The 19,853-nt window shown below is 42.9% G+C and overlaps 2 protein-coding genes across 2 annotated transcripts in view; both read right to left on the reverse strand.

The window, feature by feature from the left end:
• The window catches only part of LOC125270828, a 455,327-nt gene that overhangs the window by 132,524 nt on the left and 302,950 nt on the right, over positions 1-19,853 (reverse strand). The window lies entirely within an intron of this gene.
• The window catches only part of LOC125270837 (SLAM family member 5-like), a 29,448-nt gene continuing 11,845 nt past the window's right edge, over positions 2,251-19,853 (reverse strand). Inside the window, exons 2-4 of the mRNA XM_048194827.1 lie at positions 3,495-3,806; positions 2,969-3,256; positions 2,251-2,674 (exon numbers count right to left, since the gene is read on the reverse strand). Coding sequence (XP_048050784.1) covers positions 2,664-2,674; positions 2,969-3,256; positions 3,495-3,806 — 611 coding nt within the window. The 3' untranslated portion in view covers positions 2,251-2,663. The remainder of the gene's footprint in view (positions 2,675-2,968; positions 3,257-3,494; positions 3,807-19,853) is intronic.

A 19,853-nucleotide genomic window follows, 5' to 3' on the forward strand; every position in this document is an offset into this window, starting at 1 on the left:
AGATGCCGGGGTCGTGTTCTGCAGTATCTGGTTGATTGGGAGGGGTTTGGCCCGGAGGAGAGGTCCTAGGTCAATGCTGACGACATACTAGATCCAAATCTCATCACGGATTTCCACAGGACCCATCCGGAGCGTCCGGCCCCCGGCCTCGTGGAAGACCTCGGCGTCGCCAGGCTCCTCGCTTCAGGAGCCGCTCGCAGGGAGGGGGCTCTGTCACAGAAGCGGTCTCTGTGGCTCCCTCTGATCGCCACCTGAGGGCGCCGTCACTGGAATACTAACTGTTCTCTGGACTACAAATCCCACACCACGTACCTGGGCTGATTACCCACCACCTGTTGTGCATCACCTGGACTATTTAAGACTCCATTACCCCATCATGCTTCGCGAAGTCTTGTTTTGCCGAGCATACATTTCTGAGCGTTTACCCTGTCTATTGATATACTGTGTTTGACCTTGGACTGCCTACTCACTCTGATTCCTGTCTGCCGCCTGCCTTGTTTATTACTGCCTGTCTCACGGATTACCCTGTTCAGCCTGCCGCCTGCCCTGACTATCTGCCTGGTATTGTTATTGATTCCTGTCTTGCCTGCATTACACCTGTTGCCGTTATCTGACCATTGCCTGTATGACTACGATTGTTTAATAAAGCTGCATATGGATCTTCCCGAGTCTGCTGCCTCGTTACACATGCTCTCCTGTGTAACTGCGCCATTTTAGGGCTGCGTTTTTCTCATTTCATTTATACAAAATATGTAAAATGAAGGTTACTTGAGTTTATATTTTCACTGTATTAATGTGAATTGTCTGTATCAGTGTTTTGTATTTTATTTTCTTTAATGTATGTTTTATTTAGAATTTTGTCCACTATATGTTCACGATCACTTTGTAGAAATCGGGAGAGCCGCATATCTCGTCCTGCGACATCGATGCACTGTATGCTGATCAGCCTTTTGGTGCTGTTTTTCCCAGTTTTGTCTTGTCCCAGGCCCAGTAAAGCAACTTTGAGTGACCATCCACCTGATCTCAGTGAATTATTTCACCCAACACACACACAGTCACACATGTGCCTTTAAATGCAAATGAGCTGCTGTGCCCCGCCCCCTCTCTACGATCACAGTTCAATCAATCGGATTCTCTGCCAAATACTAACAAGACATCTGCTTGGTTTTGATTATCATCTATATCAGATAGCATAGTTCTTCTTTCATCATTAACGTTTATTATTTCCACGCGTTTTAAAGCTATATCAGTTTAAGCTTCTAATGGATTGTTTTCTGAGCGCACTTATCTGAAACACACACACACACACACAGCCTTACAGAAATCGTATGTGTATGTAGATCTGTGGCGCATTCCCTTCAAAAATCAAACTAATCCAGTGCGTTCAGCGGCTCAGATGTCAGTAAATGAAGACTGTTATGTTCACTCTTACATCCAACAACAAAACATCTCAGTTACTCACCAGACATTGTTGTCTACAGCTGCTCGAGCGCGGAGAAAATGGCGGACAGCTCGCTGAGGGTGGAAACTATAGTAATACAGGACTGTCAATCAGTGGCCATGGGCGGGGCCTGTGGTTAATGTGACGTCACATTGATCAGAGAATTAAAACGGCTTGTCTTATGACACTGCTTTGGTTTAATGGGGATTAAAAGGAATGGGTGGATTTTTATCATTGTAGGGTGATTGTGTTCACACACTGCTAACACACATTATGTCCAAACACCTTGTAAAAGTGGATTTTGCATAATATGTGCGCTTTAAATACTTTAAAACACCTAAAATTACAAACTTTTGTTCAGCTGAATCACAACACAGGCAGGAGCGCGGCGCAGTCTTATGACGTATAGATATACTGTCATGATCACTAGAGGGCACTCCACCCCCGACTATTGCCTCACCACTTCTGACTTCATTTCCCATAACCCACTTCCCGGACTCATTATCCCTTCATTGTACCCAGCTGTCTTGAGTTTTGTTATTAGTGTCTGTCTATTTATACTGAGTTTGTTTCTGCCTTTGTCGAGTCTTAATCTTTTGTCACCGGCGTTACTGAACACTTTTGGTTTTTGTTCCTTGTTTCATGTGTGGACTGTTTATGTGGTGTTTGACTCTTGCCTGGATGTACAACGATTTTGGATTTCCCTATTAAATGCTGCAACTGGATCTTACCCTCAAGTCTCGCATTACGTGACATATAGATATAGATATAGATATCTCACTGATTCTTGAGAGAAGAGACAAAACATGTTTGAGATGTTAGTTTTTATTATTGAATAACACATTATTATAAACTGATATATTTGTAGACAAAGGTCTCAGCTAATGAACATGTAAGGGAACAGGTTTTTCTGAAAATGTTTTCTTCTAAAAATGTACATTTATTCACTTCAGAACTTAATTTGTGTCAACTCCGTCAGACACATTAAAAAGATGCTATTTTAATTTGATCCTCAATAACAGTGTAAAATACACATGACAAATATACAGCAGTAGTAGTAAAGTGAGATCTGTGTGTCTCTGAGAGAAATATGAACAATAAAGCCTTACAAATAAGAGTTTTACAAATCTGACACTGAAAGAGAAGCTCAAATAATCATCAGTATTTATTATGACAAAAACACACTTGAAGAATCTTTAAAGTTCAGCGTTCTGCTTCAGATTTAAGCACTTCCTGAAAAAGATGAACATGTAAAGCCATAAATGAATCAATCTCACCAATATTAATATATGCTGAATCAGTCATCATCAATCATGTACCTGATGTGTGAATATGTGCTTGATCTCCTTCAGCTCTTCTGGATCTGATGTGATAAACCACAAGAATGACAGTAGCCACGCCCACCAGAGCAGAGAGGACCAATCGGATCACAGCTTCAGTAGGACCACAACAGTGGACTGAGGAATAAAAACATCAAAGTGAGATCAGCTCAGTCAATAAACGCTAATATCATCAGCGCTGCCGTACCTGAACATGTGTGACAGAGGTGAGTGATGTGCAGATGTTGAGTCTGGTGGCTGATGGGATTGTTCAGCACACAGCTGTAGGTGTTTTTATCCTGATATTCCACCTCCAGAGGTAGAGAGAGACTGATGCTGAGATCAGACGCACTGATGCTGGACAATAAACTGTTTCCTTTGTACCAGGAGAGAGTCACATGACTCACATTCACCACTGAACACACCAATGAACATGATGATGATGATGAAGAACATTGAGAAGAGTTACTGCTGATGACAGGAACAGGCAGACGAGCTGAAAACATGAGAGAATAAAGAGAAATGAGGATGAATGAAGAGATTCAAGAAACATCCAGAGGAACCAAGATGATCAAAAGTAGAGCATTTAAAACTATTTAATAGAAAGTTAAATATAAACCTGCTGTTCATGTGAAAGTGAGAGAATTAGTCATTTGAACTCATTAGTCATGATAAGATACTTCTTTAGATCTAGCTGTAATAAATAAAACACGTGAAACTGATATTTAACTCACCGTAGACAATGAGACGAATATAAGAACGCCTGCTGTAAGTGTTTGCATTCCATAGTTCATAAACTCCAGCGTGTTCAGTTATGATGTTTGTGATGGTCAGAAATCCAGTTTGATTGTCCAGCTTCAGTCTGTCTCTGAATATCCCATCAAGAAAATCATCACGTACAGTGAATCTGTTGGCCCGTTTATCGATGTAAGCTATTGAAGTTTTTCTAAACCTCCACCGAATCACATCATCATGCTTCATTTCAGTATGAGAGTCAAGAGTGACTGAATCTCCCTCAAACACTCTCCTCTCTTCACCAAACACTCCTGAAGAACAGAGTTTTTCACAGATTAAAGCTTTAAAATCACTTGATGTTGGTTTGATGAAGCTTCACTGAAATACTTTGAATCATGTAAATGTGACGTGAATAATATTCTGCAGCAGCACAAAGACAAAAGATGATGAATGAAAAGAGAAATAGATTTATATATGGATCAATAACTAAAAAAGACACTTTAATGTTTAATGTCACACTAAAACTAATGCTGTTGAGTATCTGAGCTTCATATTTATATTATTTTATTGAATCAATCCATAATAACTGAGTTTAGAGCTGAATTCAAACTTGATCTGACAGTAAAATCACAGTTCAGTTATTTCTATATGAGACGAACTGTAACGTGTTTGTTCTGTTTAGGTTTAGTTTTCTCTCTGAAAACTCTTTCACTATCTTTCATTTAAACACTTCACAGTCTGTGGAATAAAGGATTTCCCCCTGATTTTGAGAAACTCTGGCATCCTCAATCTTGGACCTGAAGGCAAAAGCTCAAACTCATCATACAGTGGATGCCTATAATCAAATATAATTTCATAGCTTTACTACATCATCTCTGATAAATGTGTTCTGAGTCTATCATAGTGATACCAAGTAATTTACTCGCAGTGTAAACTCGCAGACTTTCCTGAGCAAACTGTTTTGTTCCACCGTAACATTTCCAAACCGGCAAAAGCTCAAAACACTTTCAATAAAAGAATTCTAAACACTTTCAACAATGGAAGGCTTACATTAAATGACACCATCTTCCTCAGGAAGTATAATCTCTGCTGACCCTTTCTGTTCACAGCGTCAGTCCATTCATTAGTCCAAACTCAATGTGTGATCTAAATCCTCAACACTGAATCTGCTCCCCTTTAATAGTGTTCACACTCGCTGATGTTACTCCTGTCCACTGCTGATGCCGTCTACACAGCCTAGTGCTGTCAAAAATATTGATATTTCGACCGATACTGAAATATCTGAAAGGATACCAATCCTCCGGACCCACTTTATATTAAGTGGCCTTAACTACTATGTACTTACATTTAAATTAATCATTTGATACAATGCACTTATTGTGTACATACATGTTTTTACATTGTACTTATATTTTAAAAACACCTGCATGTAATTACATCTGTAATTAAATTCTGTAATTACATTTATAATTACACTGTTGACCCATCCCTTACACCTTACCCCTACCCTTAAACCTACCCATACCACCAAAGCTTCCCCTAACCTTACCCGTACCCCACCTCACTAGCAGCAAAAGTGTTTTGCAATTCAGTATGAACCCAATAAGTACATTGTACTTATTTTTTGATGTAAGTACATAGTAGTTAAGGCCACTTAATATAAAGTGGGACCAATCCTCCTTTCTGCAGTATCGATACACCAGACATTGCTCTCCTCTCCTTCAGTCGTCTCATGCTCTCCGGTTTAACCCTCGGGTGCTCCTCATTTGGGAGTCACACTTGTGTTCTTCTTATTTTGAGAGAATTTCATGATACTAATGAATATTTATGCAATAATTATGATATATTTTTCCCATTGAAAATGTTTCAAAACACTTTTTTTCCAATATTTTTTCACTATTTTTCAATTAATGCAGTATTTCAGGTTAAAAGAGTCTAGGCCTTTAAAATAATTTTTTTTGAAGTCAGATTAGCGCCATCTGGTGAGAGTATAGAAAGAAAAATATGTAATACGATGGTGTAACCACTAGATACTTGTACAGCTCTCTATGGAGAGGCTTGTGAATTCCTTAGCTGTTTTTGGACATATTTACCTAATTTTTTAGGTTGAGGATATAAATATATATTTAGACATTCTCAAAGACTATTTATCATCAAGTTTTAGAAATATTTTTTTAGAAATGGTGATTTGAAGTGTTAGTTTTTGCATTATAATTACAGTCAAACCTAAATATTGTGTTAGAGAGAGAATGCAAAGAAGCATTTTGTTACCCATTTTTTTTTATTTAGAATTCATTAAAAATGCCACGCAATTTTGTTTTAATTTTACTTTTTATGCACTTGACACAAAGCTCCTGGAAAAAAAAATAAATAAATAAAAATTCCTCAGAACGATGCGAAGGAACAAGCCTGTACTTCCAAGTGCAGTTCAAGTGTGTGTATAATGTGTGTGTGTGTCTATATCACACTCTTGATGTTTGTCATCCCTTTGCTGTGTACTTTTTTCAGCATTGTGGCCGATTTGTAGATTGTACACACCATAATTCTCAGAATTTGTGTGCTTTTGTCGATTTCCCATTCATTTCCTATGGTCGGTCATTTTTGACCAAAGACAAGTATGACTTTTTTTTTACGATCACTTAGCATGCTCGAATCATGCCCTCAATTTTTTTGTGTGTTCGTTTTGAAATTCAGTCAAAAGTGACAAAAGAGCACCAGAGGTGTGACCGAGTCTGAATTTCGGTGCGGGATTGCGATTAATTCTGTTCATTCCCGCAGATTTCACGCTCACACAAAGTGCAGACACATAGTAAAGCCGTCTTTGACATAAATAACCTCTTTTTCACAGTTTATTAATGGTCAAATACACTCAGAAAACAATGTCACAATGCCCATCTTATTAACTTATAACCGCCGCTCTGTCATGCAAAAGCTTTGGCTACACATCTATACTAATAAGGACTAGCTGTTTGTTCATATTAAACCTCATCAAATGGCTTCCTGCTTTACTATGTGTGTAAAATAAACAACCCACAAAGCAGTTCAAAAATATGCAAAGAGATATATTCATAGTTGAATGTCTCACAAAATAGAGGTGCAATAAATACCAAGTTGCAAGTTGGTGAGAAGTGCATACAGTCAAATGTCCGAATCCCACTGAGGATGGTACTCCTCTGCTAGTACTTGGAGATTTCAACATCCATCTAGACAAACCTCAGGCTGCTGACTTCCACACTCTGCTTGCCTCATTTGATCTCAAGCGAGTGGCCACCTCAGCTACCCACAAATCAGGTAACCAATTAGACCTCATCTACACACGCTGTGGCTCCACCGACAATACACTGGTTACTCCACTACACACCTCAGATCACTTTCTCATTACTTTTAATCTCAACCAGACCCCTAACTCAACACACACTCCACCACATGTTACTTTTCGGCAAAACCTACGCTCCCTCTCTCCATCCCACCTATCCTCTTTGGTCTCATCCACACTTCCTCCCCCTAACCAGTTCTCATCACTGGACACTAACAATGCTGCTGACACTCTTTGCACCACTCTAACATCTTGCTTAGATGACTTCTGCCCCCTTTTAACCCTCTGGAGTCTGAGGCTGATTTGGGGCTTGGAGAAGTTTTGACATGCCCTGACATTTGTGCTTTTTTCAGTTGTTCATAAACATATAAATGACAAAAGTGTCATTACACTGTATTCAGCACAAACTAGGCTACAATAATATGTGAGGAACATGTACGTACATGTTTGTATTTTTGAAGGAATAATGTTTATGCGTGGTTATTGAAAAAACAAAAAACTTAAGTCACTGAAATAAGGCCAAAAAAAGTATATTAAATCTGTGTTCACAAGATTTCTGGTTATTGGAGGTTGTAGACTAGAGTTTTTGCTTCAGAATTATGTAAAAATTATGCTGCTTACTCCTTCATATAAAACAATAGAGAGATTTAAATTTTGTAAGACACTTTTTGTCAAGAAACACAGTATGCATGGAGGCGTGAATCATCATGAATAATGGGTGATTCTCACCGGAGAAGACAAAAGAATCACATAATAATGACCTCAAATGCCTTGCATATTAATGAGGACTTTCAGTCAGGTAGGCTGTGAAAAAAACCCTCTGTAATAATGTCTCAGCTCATCATAAACAGCAATACTGTGAAATATTATTACAATTTAAAATAATGGTATTCTATTATATTCTTTAAAATATAATGTATTTCTGTGATGCAAAGTGTCTGAACAATTATGTTACCTCTATGGCATTTCATATAGGCTTTTAGCTTAAAAGCATGCACATTTGGAGAAATATTGATGGATTCTTATATATTTATGTCAATTTTCTATACTGAGAAGTAATATTTATTGTTATCACTATGAGTGCTGGATACTGTGTTTTCAATTCATACTTCAGCCGGAGGGCGCTCTGTACACCTTTAGTCCACAAATTACTCTAAAGAAGAAGAGGACATTTCAGGAATGGTGTTTTACATTCATACTTGCAGCCGGAGGGCGCTCTCTGTACACCTTCAGGCCACAAATTCATATAAAGAAGAAAAGGAACTAGGAACTAACGGCATGTCTTCTAGAGATCGCAAACCATGGCTTTACCATCCAAATAAACACTTTTCAAGACAATAAATACACGATTGAGACGATGTATACATGTATTGCCTCTGAATTTGCGTCTGAATAGCGATGGCTCCGTGGGCGTGGCCGCATTAGCGGGTAATGAGCTGAATCACAGACTTCTGACATGGCTCTCTTTTCATACAGATTACATAAACACAGAATGTTTGTTTTCGATTTGACTTGCAGGATTTAAAACCTGACATTTCAATGTTTCTTTACACATAAGTGTCATTTTTTTTGTCATTAGTATTCATAAGTTACAGTTAATTTTCTGAGAACTATCAGATTGGAGTTCGTGCAGAGGGAGACGAGAGATCACGCATCATGTTAGTTTTCTTTATTTTACAAAAAGCACAACATTGTGTTTTTACTCTGAGTGTACACAAATAAAAGAAGACATTCTATAGTTTCAATTGATATATTACTTATGTCTCTATGACAAGAAATGACGGAGTATTTTAAGTCTGTTTTGCCGCAATGTGAAAAAAATCCTGCAAAACGCGCCGGCGCGTTTTCAGACCTCAGGGAGTTAACCAGACCAGCCCGCGCCACCCCCTCTGCCCCCTGGCTCTCTGATGTTCTCCGTGAGCATTGGTCTAAACTCAGGGCTGCAGAGAGGAAGTGGCGTGAATCTAAAGATCCTACTGACCTTAGCTTATATCAGTCACTCCTTTCTTCTTTCTCTACTAATGTCTGTGGCATTGAAAATGGTATCGAATATCAGTACTTTTCAAGGTATCGTATCTGTCAGAACACAGATGGAGGCAGACAGGTAAGTGTAAAACAGGTTGTTTATTAGGAACAGAGGCACGGAAACTGGCAGACGGTGAATGCAGGTGAGTATTTGCTCAAGCACTTTAGAACGGTCATTTAGCTGGAGTAGTAATAGAGGAATGTCTCTTTGCAGGAATGGAATTCCCAAGGGAAGACAAACAGACAAAGGAAGACGAGAGGAAGGGGATCCGGACAGCTCAGGTAAGTGGCAGGTAAGTATTTCAGGTCCGTATTACGTGACCAGACACTGAAGTGCAAGGAGAATGAGTCTTTGTAGTGTGTCTGATGATGTGCAGGTGCAGGTGAATTCAGGAGACTGTGAACGAGTGGGTGGAGCCTGTAGATCTGGTGATGATGTGTTGGTGTTAGTGGGTGCTGGCTGTGACTCCGTGACAGTACCCTCTGCTCCATGGGCGGCTCCTAAAGTCCGGACGGGGTGACGATGAGGGGGTCTACCTCGACCCCGGGGAGCAGGACAGTCTAGAATTTCAGTGTGGAATTCTGTGAGGAGCATTGGGTCGAGGATGTCCTGTCGGTGGACCCAGGAATGTTCCTCAGGGCCATAGTACCCCATCGTCATGAGTCGAGAATGGCCCGCACTGTGCTGGTAGATTAAGCCGATAGGTGACCTCGTTGAGCTGCCTCTGTATGGTGAATGGACCTATGTAGGGTACTCAGCTTATGGCAGGGCAGTTGGAGATGGATGTCCTACGTAGAGAGCCATACCTTCTGGCCAGGATGGTAGCAAAGAGTAGGAGCCCTTCTGAAGTCCACATGTCTCTTGTCAACTAGAGATCGAGTCAACTAGATCATCTATTGTGAAGGCCTCATCAACACGACAGCCAGTGGCACAGTTCCTCGACAAACTGTCCATGCGGGCGTGATAAATACAGTCCTGAACTGGATGGAACTGAAATAATTACTTTGAATGTTACGATCCTATCAGACTTATGATAGCAACCTGAACTGGCCCCCAACTAAGCCTGGTTTCTCCCAAGATTTTTGTTCTCTCCATTTTAACACCTATTTGCCACCTGATGTCACCTGTTGGAGTTTGGTTCCTTGCCGCTGTCACCTTTGGCTTGCTTAGTTGGGGACACTTGACATTTGATATTCAACAGTGCTTTGATCTGCCTGCATTGACACTATTCTTTAAGAACTGCTGTGCAGCCAAAATTATATACCAGTTATCAATGTAAAGCTGCTTTGACACAATCTGCATTGTAAAAAGCGTTATATAAATAAAGGTGACTTGACTTGACTTGTGTCTCCGTACAGCTGGAGATGGACATGAGCTGAGTCCCAGACTCTCTCGCTCTGCTGGAACCAGTGGTTGACAGCTGGAACCCCGGAGGGCTCACCCGACCAGGCGAAGAGAGGTGGTTGATAGCTCAGGATGCATTGGAACGGGGTGAGCCCTGTGGTGGTCTGCCGGAGGGAGTTTTGGGCATATTCCGCCCAGGGGAGGAATTGGCTCCAGCTGTCCTGGTTCCGGTGGCAATACAACCTCAGGTATCTCCCAATTTCCTGGATCTTGTGCTCAGTCTGGCCGTTGGTCTGCGGATGGTATCCTGATGATAGGCTCACTGACACTCCCAGGACTTTGAAGAAGACCGAATGACGGAAGATGTTGGTGAACAATGCTTTAGCCGCTTCGAATGGCGTGGGAAGACCCTTGAGGGGGACGAGCTTACAGGCCTAGGAGGAACGATCCACTATTACCAACACACAGGTGTAACTGTTAGATGATGGAAGATCTGTCATAAGTCTATTCCCAGGTGAGACCAAGGTCTGTGAGGAATGGGCAATGGGACTAGCTTGCTCTCGGGAAGTCTCCTAGGATTGTTGGCAACAGCACAGACTGAGCACCCTTTGATGTACTGGGAGATATCCTGAGTCATTGAAGGCCACAGGTAGTGTTGACGCAGGAGTGAGAGGGTACGTGAACTGCCTAGATGTCCAGAGCCCGGAGATGTGTGAGCTAAGTCCATGAGGGGCTGAAGATGGACCGGTGGAACATAGAGGAGCCCCTCAGGACCTCCCGGTGGAGAGGTTAGCCTGGGAAATGCGTTGGTTGATAGACCACAGAATAGGGCTGACAATCATGGCTGAAGGGAGGACGGGTTCAGGAGAGGAGTATTCTGGATCGGGCTGGTGCAAACGGGATAAGGCGTCCGCCTTACAATTTTTGTTACCAGGGTGATAGGAGCGAGCTTGGCGAGGGTTGAGTCTCTTCGCTTCTCAGAGGTATTTGAGGTTTCGTGATCCGTTATGACCTCGAACTGGTGATTGGCTCCCTCCAGCCAGTGTCTCCATTCCTCCAGAGTGTAGTGATTTTTACTCCATTCACTGGTGACGTAGTGATTTTTGATCATGTGTCACTTAAGGTGTGGTTATGAGTGTATCAGATGACCCCTTCCTCCTTTTGTAATACGGGGCACCAGATACACTCATAACCACACCTTAAGTGACACATGATCAAAAATCACTACGTCACCGGTGAATGGAGTAAAAATCACTACATTGTGGTGCCCCGTGTGAGGACAGCTAAGATTGAAATGAGTCTTTGATTCATCAACACAACAAATTCACCTAAAAGGTTGCAAGAGTAATTACTTTAACGGGAAGCTAAAATTCTCAGTTTGGTCAGTTACCGTTTGCTTAGCAGGTGGTCCCTCCCAAGCCTGATTCATAGTTTCCTCACTTAGCTCTGTGGTGCTATTTATGAATGGGATTTGTTGCAGTTGAATTGTTTGCAGTAAACAGAATTGTTGTTTGAGCTTTGGACCATTGTACAGTGGCATAGTTCTGGTAAAGTGTTTCCTCATTCAGGAAACTATAGTGTTAGCAGAGGTTGTAATCACTAATTATAACTAATTGCTAGTACTAAGCATAGCAAAGGGCTCAGATACCTTGTAAGTCTATCAAAAAGTTCTGTGTGAACTTAGATAAGTGTCAGATAAGGGCAGTTCCCTCTGACCACTCATAGCCAAGGGCTAAAATCCTTATCACTAGTCAGTGTGAGACAGTGTCCCAGTGACACCAATCTATCAACACTTTTGTGTCAAGTACTGAGATTAGCTAGTTGCTAGGTGCAGTACAGTATCTGTCAAAAATGGCACAGTTAACCCTACCTGAACAGCTGGTTGTAGACCTGACCAGTGCTGTGAATCCAGGTTACATAGAGACAATTAAGGGCTTAAATTATGATGAAATCAGCCTCAAAACAACACAGCTAACAGCTGAAGCAGGAGGCCAGGATTTAAAGGGTGCCTCGCTAATCAAACTCCTCTCTAGCTTAGCACTAAATTGGGCTGCTCAGTTAACCCAAGCAATAGACAGAGTATCCCTTGCTAATGAACAGATAAAAGATAGGGATATGACGATCCAACAGCTAAAGAGTGAGCTGGCTGTTCTGCGTCATGCAAATTACCATTTGAAGGTTGAAGCCAATAGGCTGTCTGCAGAGAAAGAAGACTTGCAGTATATTACAGACAGCCAAGGAGCAGAAATCAATAGGCCAAAAGATGAAAATCTAGACCTAGAAACTGAGCTTGAACAGCTCAGGAAAGAACGCTCAAGTTCAGTCACTGTACCCAGTAGCCAGGATACAGCCGCTCTGCAAACAGAGCTTGCTCAGGCTCAAAACGATTTGTCAGCACAGGCAGACAAATTAAGGATAGTGAGTATCAGTGAGAAGCAGGCCAAAGATGACTTAAAGTCAGCCTTGTCTAAAATTTCTAGTTTGAAAATGGACTTAGAAATGGAACATAAACTGTGTATTGATGCCCGCGAGCAGTCAGAGTTGTTTAAACGACAACTGTACGATTCAAAACAGGCTCAGGTCCAACTCAGGGAGGACTTGGCTAGGGCAGACAATAAATTATTGGAAGTACAAAACAGTCATGACAAAATTGCTTCCAGAGCCCGAGAGTGGGCAGATAAAGCTGATATGGCAGAGCAGAGGCTAGAGGAAATAGGGAAGAGAATGGAACAGTTAGACATAAATATGGACACACCCCATGAACCTGAACCACCAAGTCTGCGCTTCAGCTCATTTGGCCCACAGGTGAAAGATTCCCTACTTGATAGCCCCTCACAGAGACAGCGCTATCAGACCCATGGTGATGCGGTAGCTGCCAGTGGCCCAACCCCCACTGCTAGTCCCAGCCATCCTCATGGAGTAGATTCTGATTCACCTGTGTGGGGAAAAACTAGTCGCTCCATCCCTGATTTCCCTAGTATAGCACAGTCCAGAGACAGTAGGCTGCGTCAGCTTAGGGAATTAGCACGTGACATTGAAGTGTTTAATCCTGACACCCCTGGTAGTAACATAGAGTTGTACCTTCAGGATGTAAACTATGCATTGTCATACATCCCTGAGGCCTCTATGGCAGATAAGCTACTCCTTCTGAGGAAAACAACCGTGCGAACTGTCCATGGTTTCATGGAGAGACAAAGTCCTGCCATTGCTGGTAATTACAATGAACTGTGTAGGGCCCTGAGAGCAGAATACACAATATATCAAAACCCGTCTGTCTCCAGCCTTTCTGCCTTGCAGACCAAGCAAAATCGCTACAAATCACCCAGAGAGTATTATGAACGCTTACGCAGAGTGTATTTTGCTGGTGCTGATTATCCTAGGGCAGAAGAGGATGTGATGTTTAAAAGTCTGTTTGTGAGTAATTTGCATCCAACAATTAGGAAGTCTCTTTCACTGCTGGTAGATGTTGACCACATGACTGCAGCAGAGTTAAGACAGCTGGCAATGCGAGCCTGGGAGAGTGAGAAGTTACACCCAGACAAGAAGGACAGGGACCCAGGCACTCATGTGTTTGAACTCCGACATGACAGGGAACCTCCCCTTGAACTAGAAGGTTCAGAGCTTCCCCAAAGCGGACCAGCTCGTCCTAGTCGCCCCTCGCAACTAAAGTCCAGTGAGTTCCAACAGGACACGCAGGGAGACAAGAGTGGCAGACATACACACAGAGAGGAAAGGCACAGGAGGTTCAGAGATAGATCAAATGACAGTCACAAACAGAGCAGTCAGAAGAAAAAGGAGTCCAAAGGGACTGAAGGAAGGGATCGTGATAATTTGAAGCAAATTCAGAAAATACTTGCGAAAGCTCTCAAAGACCTTAAGTCAGAGGAGCACACATCCCCAAAAGAGAAAGACCCTCCTTCAAAGCAATGACTAGGCCGGCACCCCTCCCCCACCTAAAGTGTATTTGATAGGGTGGGTGGAAGAGCCGGGGGAAGGGGGAACCATGCAACAGATTGTAAGGCCTAACCAATCAGATGTCAGTAGACCAAATCCCGGTCTCTGTCAGTTCCTTGGTGACTTGACACAGAGAGGTAGAGCTAGAAGGATTTACATTTCTGTGTCCATTGAAGGTGTATTAGCATGTATTAGCCAGTGTCTAGCATGTGACACACTGCTAGACACTGGCTCAGAAATCTCTTTGGTATCACCTGGGTTGTTTAAAAAACTCACCCAAGTAACCAACTCACTTGGTAAGTGGCTCAAGATTGAGAGTTGTCAGATCAAGATAACCAGCTACACACAGGATCAGGCCCCGATTAACCAGCGGGTGTGGGTGGAGTTAACCTTTGGTGAGATGAAGATAGTTCACCCTCTCTATGTTGTTGGTTTTGACACAGAACAACTTCTTATTGGCCAGGATTTGTTGAATAGGCTCACACCATTAATTGACTATCACAGCTGTCAATTGTGGGCACAAGCTAGAATCCCACGACCCATTGAGGAGATTAGCTCTGGTCAGAAGCTATGCAATGCAGTGGAGGTAGAAAGGACATGTGACTCTAGACAGCTGACAGTGAAGGATGCCCACCTGAATGAAGAGGCACCCGCTGTGAGGGAAATGCAAATCATTAGCCCCCAGTCAGCAGACATGGCTCATGAGACCAAGATCCCCCTAGAGCTGTGAGAAGAAACATGCATTTCTGTGTGCCCTGGAACCTCTTGACACCCAGTTATATAATCCACAGGTGGTGGGGGGCATACATGTTAATGAAGTACTTGTTGAGGATGCTGTAATCGCACTCTGGTCAGAGAAGTCAGCCATAAGTCAGGAACTGTATCAACTGTTACAGGAAAAGCCTTGCAAAATTCCCATGGTTGAAAAGAAGCAAAAATTTTGGCTTGCTGGTGGCTCCGAGAAAACAGTTAAAAGTGTTGGAGTTTGCTCTGTCTCCCTTGAGATTGGCCATAAAAATTTCAAGCACTATATGCTTGTGTTACCTGACCTGACCCACTCAGTATACATTGGTTCTGATGTGTTAGTGAGACTAGGGGTGCAGTTAGACACAGTCAACAATGTGCTGTGGTCCAGAGCAGATATTGGCCCTAACATATTATCTTGTGATGCTAATAACATGTGTTCTGGCCAGACAGTTCCCCAAGCATGTCAGGTTATGAATGAGTTTGACACAGTGGTCCCTGCCCAAACTGCAGAGGTCCCAGTCAGACTAGTCATAAAAAGGGGTCAAGAAATGAACCAGACAGTACTAGCCTTTTTCCAGCCCTCTGCTCAGTTTTGCAGTTTGGGACTTACAATCTGTGGTAACCCACAGCTTGAATTGTACAACCGCTCAACTTACCTACTCGTACGAAATTTCACCAGAGGAAGAATTCACATTCCTCCACATACTCCTCTAGGATACCTGATTGATAGCTCCTTTCATGATTTTGAATTAACTATTCCTGTCATAGGAGAGCTTCCTGACTTGCCTATAGAGAGAGACAACTGTGAGCAAGTGTATCTCACCTACCCTACCAAGATGATTTCCATCATAACCCTCCCAGGTGTGTCTGAGGAAGTCATCTGTAGAATAGACTTTGAAAGTGACAGTGAGATAGTGGTACATACTGTGATGGCCCAAGAGTTGCATGCACCAGTGAACTGTGAGAAAGATACAGGAAATTGTGCTGAACCATACCCTGGTTTTGAGTCAGAAGTTCAGCAGCAGTTAGACCAAGCAGACACTCTTGACACAGAGATTCAGCGTCAGGAATTAAGACAGGTGTTTTATGAGCACAAGGAAATCTTTTCTAAGGATTCCTATGATTGTGGAGTTACAGATGTCCATACTGTCCGTATTCCCACAGATCCAAATGCACCGCCTACCTTTGTGCGGCAATACAGAATTCCACTCACTGCTTTTGACTCCATTCAGGAAATTATTGATTCCCTGTTAGAGAAAAAGATCATACGTGAATGCAATTCCACCTACAATTCTCCAGTTTGGCCTGTCTTAAAGCCAAGTGGAAAGTGGCGTTTAACTGTTGATTACCGGCAACTCAACAAACAGGTTCCCCTGTCACGTTGGCCTATGATACATCTTGACCAAGAGTTAGCAAAGGTTACTACAGCTAAATATTTCTCCACAGTCGACGTTGCAAATGGATTCTGGACAATGAAGGTAGACCCAGCAGATCAGTATAAGCTAGCATTTTCTTTTGGAGGTAGACAGTTCACCTAGAAAACAGGTGCCCATTTGGCTATTCAAACTCTCCTGCAGAGTTTAATATATTTCTACACAAGGCAATGGGTGATGCAGCTACACGCAGAAACTTGATCTATGTTGATGATATCCTTATGCGTAGTCAGACCTGGTCAGACCATCTAACTGAGATACGACATGTTCTCACCCAGCTCACTGAGGCAGGTGCAAAGTTGTCATTATCCAAAGGACAGTGGTGTAGAACAAAAGTGGAGTATGTAGGACTGACTGTTGGTCCTGAAGGTATTCAACCTCAGTCTAGTAGAATAGAAGCAGTAAAGAATATTAAACCTCCCACAAATGTCTCTGAACTGCGTAGCTTCCTGGGAGTATGCAATTATTCCCGTCAGTTTATAGAAGATTATGCAGACATCGCCAGACCACTGCATGAACTGCTACAGAAAGGTAAAGAATTTAGCTGGGAGGAAAGTCAGGCACAGGCTATGAAAGAACTGAAGGACAGGTTGTGCACGGCCCCATGCCTAGCCTACCCTGACAAAGACAAAGAGTTTTTCCTTCAGGCTGATTTTTCAGAGCACTGCCTCAGTGCAGCACTCTCCCAAAAGCACCAGGATAAGCGGGTTGTAGCCTATGCTAGTAGGGCACTAAGTAGTGTAGAGATTAAGTTCTCAGACTGTGAGAAAGCCTTACTTGCTACAGTGTAGGCAATTGAACATTTTCGTAGCCATATTGGGGGTCAGAAAGTCATTGTTGAGACATGTCATCAACCTGTCCAGTTCCTCAATAGCCAAAGACTCAGGGAAGGTAGAGTTTCAAACAGTCGCATTGCCACATGGATGATGGCCTTGCAAGGTTATGAGGTGGAGGTGAGATATGCTCAGAACAATAAAATGGCATTAGGACGTGGACTAGCTATGTGCCAGCATTGTGTTGATGGAGAATACACACAAGAAGCCAACACAGTAATCGCCACACCCTCACTGACATCAAGCCATCACTACTATGATGAAAATGTCTGTGCAGGCCTTCCTAAGGCCTACATTGATGGGTGCTCCTATCACCATGAACAACACATACAGGCTGGAGTAGGATTAGTCTGGGAGGCTGACACCCCCTGTGGTGCACAGCAGTTCTGTTTAGGCCCTAAATCTAGTCAGTATGCAGAAATCGCTGCTGCACTCATAACTTTGCAACAAGCAGCAAAGTATGGGATCAGAGATTTGGTAATCTGTTCTGATTCAAACTATGCCAGGCACAGTTTTGTTTCTCACCTCCCTCATTGGAAACAGAAAAGCATGAAAAATGCCAGAGGAAAGGAGGTTAAGCATAAGGAACTGTTTCTTGCCTGTGACAAACTTGTATATCAGAATGGTATGACGGTGTATTGGAAGAAGGTGAAAGGGCATTCACAAGCCCCTGGGCCAGACAAAACAGGCAACGATGAAGCTGATAGGCTAGCCAAAGCAGGCGCCATAGCAGGCTCTCCCTGGCAGTTCCAGGAGGAGTGGCTTCCAACAGAGTCAATTCCTGTAAGTGTTAATGTTGTCACACGTAAGCTAGCAAATGAGGCAGTGACAACCCTTAATGACACCCTTCAGACTGTAGTGATAGGCAGACAGCTATCAGATACTGACCTTATTGCCATGCAAAAACAAGACCCTGTGATCAGCACTGTGTACCTATTCATTTCTAACCCAGTAGAGCATCCGATAACTGAGCAAAATCTGACAGAGTCAAGTGACCTGAAAACACTGTATCTTATCAGACACCATCTGAAGTTAGAAAAGGGTTTGCTAGTGTACACTGCTGATGATAATTCACCACCTCGATGGGTGGTCCCCACAGCACACAGGGGGGGTTATGCTTCTGCATGCCCATGATGAACCTTGTGGAGGCCACCGGGGAGTGAAGGCAACGCATGAGACCCTTCGTCAGTTAGCCTACTGGCCACAGATGAAACAGGACATTGCCGCCTACATCCTGGGTTGTCTAGTTTGTTGTCAGTTTCAACCGGCTAACCCCCCTCATAGAGCCCCCCAGAAGGCAGGAATAACATTTCCCTGGTCCAACATTCAGATGGATTGGATCGGTCCTGTAGTTACATCCTCCAGAGGTAACAAATACCTCCTTAATGTGACCTGTGCATTTACAAAGTGGGTGGAATGTCTCCCAGCCCGAAATGACACAGCAGAGACAACAGCTATCTTGCTGATTAATCATGTGTTTAGTCGGTGGGGGCTACCCCTCTCTGTAGATTCAGATTGAGGTACTCATTTTGCAGCCACTGTAATGACTGAACTGTGGAAAATGTTGGGAGTTCAGGCAAAACTTCACATTTCATTTCACCCTCGGGCATCAGGACAGGTTGAGAGGTCGAACCGCCATATTGTAGGGATGTTGAGGAAGTACATTTCAGCTAATGGAAAAGACTGGGATGTAAAACTACCCCTGGTCTTAATGGCAATTAGGTCCACACCTCATAACTCTACAGGTGTCACACCTTTTGAAATGATGACAGGGTGGCAGATGACACTCCCCCTGCATCTCCTCTACCAACCTGAAGATGTCAGTGTAGCCAGCGCATATACTGCCCACCAGTATGTGGCAGACCTGAGGGCTCACCTCAGGCAGACATTCGCATGGGCACAAGAGCATCTGGAGCAAAGTGCTGAGGGCAGGAAAGCATACTACAATCAAAAGGCTAGCTCTACAGAATATCAGGTGGGAGACAAGGTGATGTATTTTAACTTCACAAAACCAGTGGGTGTTCCAAAAAAGTTTCTCCCAAATTGGTCTGGTCCTCATGAAATTGTAGGAAAACTATCACCAGTAGCATACCGCATCAAAATCTCAAAAGGAAAAAAGATCCCCTGTGTACAAGTGGGTCCACTTCAACCAGATTAAGCCTTACAAACCCCAGATGGGAATAAAGGGGGTAGACACTGCTCAGGAGTAACTCCGGTTAAGGTGTAAGTTCTAAGGCAGTGTAGAGAAGTCTATACTGTGTTGGGCACTGTGGCCAGTGCATCTGTGACTAGTTGTTGTGGCTAGTTATAGTGGTATTTGTTAGTTGTACTCTGCTTATAAAGTATTGAAGTGACACCCCATATTTGTGCAATTTCAGAATGAACCTGCTGAGCCTAATCATAGTGATCTGCGTACTCAGTGCAGTACAGCCCTTGGAAACAGTGGAATCAGGTCCTCCTACTGGCATTATACTTCAGGATGCACCTGGAATTTTAGTGACTGACTGTTACGTGCACACTCAGAGAGTCTTTGTTCGGCTTGACCCTGCTGACATGTACAAAAAGCATGTGGCTGGATGGGGAATGGTCCCCTGGCATGTCGTCCAATGGAGCAAAGACATCATAGGACATGCCCAGTTAGACACAATTCATATGCTTAAACAGCTAAAAAAGTCACCATAACACAGGAAGAATTAAGAGGAGTT

Source organism: Megalobrama amblycephala, linkage group LG6, assembly GCF_018812025.1.
Source record: "Megalobrama amblycephala isolate DHTTF-2021 linkage group LG6, ASM1881202v1, whole genome shotgun sequence".
NCBI classification, from domain to species: domain Eukaryota; kingdom Metazoa; phylum Chordata; class Actinopteri; order Cypriniformes; family Xenocyprididae; genus Megalobrama; species Megalobrama amblycephala.